General features: G+C 44.7%; 1 protein-coding gene across 1 annotated transcript; it reads left to right on the forward strand.

Moving 5' to 3' along the window:
* The first annotated feature begins 250 nt into the window (after window positions 1-250).
* Window positions 251-2,221, forward strand: CBY3 (chibby family member 3). The gene is made up of 2 exons (XM_072631264.1): window positions 251-315; window positions 1,340-2,221. Exons 1-2 carry the CDS (start codon window positions 291-293, stop codon window positions 2,044-2,046), a joined length of 732 nt encoding a protein of 243 aa, XP_072487365.1. The 5' UTR covers window positions 251-290; the 3' UTR covers window positions 2,047-2,221.
* The last annotated feature ends 3,275 nt before the right edge of the window (window positions 2,222-5,496 follow it).

Raw genomic sequence — 5,496 nt, forward strand, 5'->3', positions numbered from 1 at the left:
ACCATGAGTGCTAGAAGTATCAATGTATCCTGAAGGTGTTAAGCAGAGGGTCACAGGATGGATGTGTGCTTTGGAAAGATTAGTTAGATAGTTAGAAAGATAGTTAGAAGGAGTAAAGAGCTCTGATGTTACCACCTGGGATGTAAGGAAGGCAAGAGGCTTGGACTTCCCAGTGTGACTGACCCTCAGCTACACTGTAGCTGTAGTAGACTCCACAAAGCCAGGTAAGTGGTCAGTCATTGTGAGTCATATGAGATAGTCAGGAGCTGAGCTGACTGGGAGCTGAGGGTATGGGGCCCATGAAAGAAGCTGAAGGTAAGTATGATAGATGAGCTATAAGGGGGACTGAGAGGATGTAGAGAAGGATCAGAAATCAGCATTCCCTTCTGGGGAGATGGCCCAAGCCCCAGAATGTACTTGGTCCTGTCCTGCCTGTCAGCTCATAGATAAAGATGTCACATGTCAACAGAACCAGAGTTCACCTGTGAACTTGAGTGCAAGAAGAGTGACTCAGTAGTATCCCTATATATCCCTAGAAGTGGTAGTAATCAAGTGAGACCAGCATCACTTACTGAGAGTTCAGCCCCAGCCTAGCTCTTCCCAATCATATCTTAGTGAGAATAGGGATTAAAAAAAAAAATCCATGTCTCTGTGGTGACCTGACAGCATCAATAGCATTAGGTTTTCCATGGAGCAGTCTGTTCCCCATATTGAGAGTCTGCATGATTCCTGAGTTTTAGACAGCCTAAAAGTATGAGCTTGCTGAGGTCAGGAATGATATTCTACACATATTGTAAATTCCAGCATCATGTTATACAGCCTTCCTGTGCAGAAACTAGTGAGGACACACAGGAATGGTCATGAGGCTGATGATGGTGTGTCTGGTAGGAGCCAAGGGGATAGGGATGGGACAAAGAGGGCTTTGAAGTTCAGCCTTGTTTGAAGAAGGAATCCAAAGCCTTCCACGGGGCTAAGCTGTGCTCTAGGTCCTAGATTTAAGGTGGTCAAGGATCATAGGCTCACATAGATTTAGAGCTGGAAAGGACCTTAGAATAAAATTGAGTCCTATTCTCTAATTTTTAAAGAGTTAGGTGACCTTTCTAAGGTCACGCAGATAGGAAGTGTCTGCAGTGGGATCTGAACCTAGGTTTTCCTGATTTCTAGTCCAGGTCCCTAACCATTAAAAGATATAGGAAAGGAAGAAAAAGGTAAAGGGGGCAGAAGAGAAAGGTTCTGGTGGGCAAGCAATGAAACAGGGGCTACTATTAGTGGCTACAAGAAGCTTCCCTGGGAAGAGCAGGGCAGGAGAATTACTCATCCTGATCCTGTCTCCCCACAGAAACCTTTGGTGATTATCCAGAACCCAGCTGCTTGGCCATTAAAGTGACTTCCATCCTGGGGCTCCCCTACAGACAGTCTGCCACTGAGCAACCAAGGCCAGTGGGTGGGGCCTCCAATCTTTCCTCTCTCCTCCCCTCAATTGGTCCATCAGTCCTTGGCAGCCTGGATTCCTCTCCCCAAACTTTTAGCATGAACTCATTCTCTATTCTGATGGATCAGTTACGGCAGTTTTGGGCTGACCACTTCTCCCGCCGTTTTACACCCAAGCGACCCCCATTGCGCCACTTCTCCTCCATGTCCACCTTCTACCTGTTGGACCACCACACTCGCCAGGCTGAGCTAGGTCTCAATTATGGTCCTCCTCGCACTCAGCTCAGTGAATATACCTTGGTCTTCCAGGCTGGGAAGTGGGTGATGGAAGGAGGGTGCGCGGGTAACTTGCAACCCTTGAACCTCACTGCCTACTGGCAGCATCCTATCCACCAGAGCAAGAACAAGGCATTGCTGGAAGAAAACAACTATTTGAAGCTCCAGCAAGAACTCCTCATGGATATGCTGACAGACACCACAGCCCGGCTGCAACTGCTGGAAAAGAAGCTAGATGTGGATACAAGCCCTTTGGCTACTGCCTATGTCTGGCAGAAGAAGATGAGAAAGAGGAATGGAGTGCAGTTGATAGACCCCATGGCCCTTTTCCCCAGGTGATGGGAGGAGCACCCTCTACTCCCCGTTCTCAGACACCTGAATAAATGGAATGTCCCAGAGGACCACTCTGGCCACTTTCTGCTTCTTCTTTCCACCCTGGCCCTGCTCCTGCCCCTGGATTCCTTCCTGGACATTTCTTCCTTCATTATCCTCATTATCCAGCCTATCTTCCATAGGGATTGGACCTATGAGTTCCCCTAATCCTCTTTCCAAACAATCTGGGGCTCAGGCAGAACCAAAGCAGGGGAAGTTTGTCTCTGGCCCCTTTCTACTCCCTCTATTATACCTGTCCCTATTTGCCTTCTACTCCCACACTGCCTCCATCCCCCAGGTGTTTATGAGGGTCTTAAAGGGCTACCTTCCTGGTGACTGCTTACCAGAGTAGAGAAATTACTTTTGAGGTACAGTTCTCATTCCTCACCATTGTTCCCACAGTGCTTTGGGGAAGAAGGAGAGGAGAAAATGGAAGCAGATTAAAAAGAAGAGATGGGGTGCTAAAACTGAGATAGACATTGTCTGCTGGGGCTGTCCGAGAAACTTCTCTTGTTTTCTAAATCTTTTGTGATTGTTCTGTCATTTTTCAGTAATGTCCAACTCTTCATGATCCTATTTGGGGTTTTCTTGGTAAAGTTATTGGAGTGGTTTGCCATTTCCTTCACCAGTTCATTTTACAGATGAGAAAACTGAGGCAAACAGGGTTAGGTGACTTGCCCAGGGTCATCCAGCTGGTAAGTATCTGAGGCCAGATTTGAACACAGGAATATGAGTCTTCCTGACTCCAGGTCTGGCACTCTATCCACTGTGCTACCTAGCTGACTTTGTCATCACAGCTTGTACCTAATGTGGTATTTGCCCATGTGACATTTACCCTACTACATGGAGACCTTTGATTGTATGGTTCAGATACTCTTTTTCTGAAGCCTACAGAAAGACAACACATCAATGCTTTCCTTTGATAGAATGCAATGTCTGAATTGCCCACGCGATGCTTTACATGGTCCACGAGGCCTGGTCTTTCTAAGTTACTACTGTCTTTAGCTCTCTGGTTTAGATAGCTCTTTTCTGAGAGGATATAGTATCACTGCTCTTCAGCGTTAGGTTGCTCAGCCTGCACATACCTCAGCTGCTTCCAGAGGCCTCACTAAGCCAAACAGATTAACCCCAAGTTGGTTGGGTCTGAAATTAAACTAGGGGATGAAATCTAGCATTCACACTATATAAAATGTGAAATCTGTTGTCCATACCTGATTCAGAGCCTCTAACTCATCTGAATTTCGAGGTCTCAGTTCACTTCCCTTCCTATTGTATAGACAGACTCAGAAATTTGGCAAACTGTTATCAGGAGTTTATAATAGTACATGGAAGAGGGTAAAAAAGACACAAAATCAAACATACTCCCATCTGGAAACAGTCACTTCCAAACATCTCCTAGCCCTCCAGCTCTTTGCTCTCCTAGATCTCTTCACTCATGGAAAAGAAATCAGAAGAAAGGGGTGTTTTCTCCCTGCCTCAGACTTGTGGTCTAAAATAAGAAAGCCAGAAAGATATTTTTCTCTCCCATATCCCATTTCTCAGAGAGATGGGAGTCATGCTCATTACCAGTGGTTGCCTCTGGATGGTACTACTCCTTGCTTTTGAGTGATGTGAGATGAGGAGGAGAGGAAAAGAGGGAGCTCTCAGTGAGTGGTCTCAATTTTCTCAGTGACATAGAAGACAAACGTTATCAGTCCTTCACAGAGAGGGTTAGTGGAAGAAAAGCCATGGGGAGCCATTTATCTTTAATATCTACTTCTCTACTGGCCACTTCCCCACTGCCTACAAACATGCCTGTGTCTCTTCCATTCTCAAAAAATCCTCACTTGGTCCATCTAACCCTACTAGCTATTGTCCCACATCCCACCTGTCTTTTTTGGCTAAACTCCTTGAGGCCAGCTACAATAGGTGCCTCCATTATTTTCTCTCATTTTTTTAAAGCTCTCCACAGTCTACCTTCCAACCTCATCATTCAACGGAAACAGCTCTCTCCAAAGTTGCTAATGATTTCTCAGTCACCATGCCTAGAATTATCTCCCTTCTCATCTCTGCCTTCTGGATTCCCTGGTTTCCTTCCAGTCTCAGCTAAAGTCCCACCTTCTGTAAGAAAGCTTTCTGGATCCCCTTTAACATTAGTGCTTTTCCTCTGTTGTTTATCTTCAATTTATCTTGTGTTCATATCTTTCCTGTAAATAGTTATTTGCATGTTGTCTCCTCCATTAGACTGTGAGTTGCTTGACAGTAGGGACTGTCTTTTACTTTTTTTTGCTTTCCATGTTAAGTGCAGTGCCTGACACATAGTAGGATGGATAAAGGGAGGATATTTTGAGGATGGGGGAGATATGGGTGTATTTGGAGGCAGCAGGGAAGCAATTAGTAAATTGGGGTAGATTAAAGATTAGTGAGATAGTTGGGGGTGATAGAAGAAGTAATCTGCTAGAGAAGGCAGGATAGAATAGAAGTGCCTTTGCATGTAGAGGCATCGTGCTTGGCAAGGAGAAGGGGTGAAGGAGGGGACAGTGGTGGAAAAGCATCTGAGTGATGTGAAATAAGGAGAGGGTGAGAGGAAGGGGCTGTCGGTGAGTGGACTCAATTTTTTTCAGTGAAATATGAAGCAAGGTTTACATGAGATGTGAGGGAAGTGAATGTTTGAGGAGGAATGAAAACTGCTGTAGTGAGTAGGATAGTGAATCAATTAGTGAGGGGGAAAAGAATTTCCTTGCTGCAGTGAGAGCCCAACTGAGATTGTGCAACAAATTTGTAGTAAAACCAGTGTGTGATTTTCTCCAGTCTGGTTCAGCAGCATGTAAATTGGAGCAAAGGCAACAGATGGTGGGAGTACTCTCTTGTTCATAAAAAACAAACCCCCAAATCTGAAATAGTTTTAGAAAGAAAAATATTAGTTTTGGTAGACGAGAGCAAGTGAAAAGGAGATGTGGCTCTGGAAGGCTCACATTGTGTAGGATTTTGACAAAGGCATCGTGGTTGTTCATTTAGTCATATCTGACTCTTCATGACCCCATAAACCATAGCACACCGATACTATTCATGGGATTTTCTTGGCAAAGATACTGGAGCATTTTGCCATTTCCTTCTACAGGGGATTGAGACAAACAGGTTAAGTGACTTGCCCAGGGTCACACAGCTAGTAAATGTTTGAAGCCAGATTTAAACTCAAGTCTTCCTGACTCCAGGCCCAGCACTCTATCCACTGATGATACCCACAAACAAATTACAGGATGAAGTTATGTAATCTTGTAAATAAGGCAGATTGATATGAATTATCAGTGAATGTAAGCATTTGATTAAAATTAGGGCAGAAGCCAAAACACAGGGGAATCCAAAATACAAGCTTGAGTGTACCCACTCTAAACAAGTGGACCCCAAACAAGATCTGGATGTGGTTAATTCAAAATA

The sequence above is a fragment of the Notamacropus eugenii genome, chromosome 1 (assembly GCF_028372415.1).
Source record: "Notamacropus eugenii isolate mMacEug1 chromosome 1, mMacEug1.pri_v2, whole genome shotgun sequence".
Lineage (NCBI taxonomy): Eukaryota > Metazoa > Chordata > Mammalia > Diprotodontia > Macropodidae > Notamacropus > Notamacropus eugenii.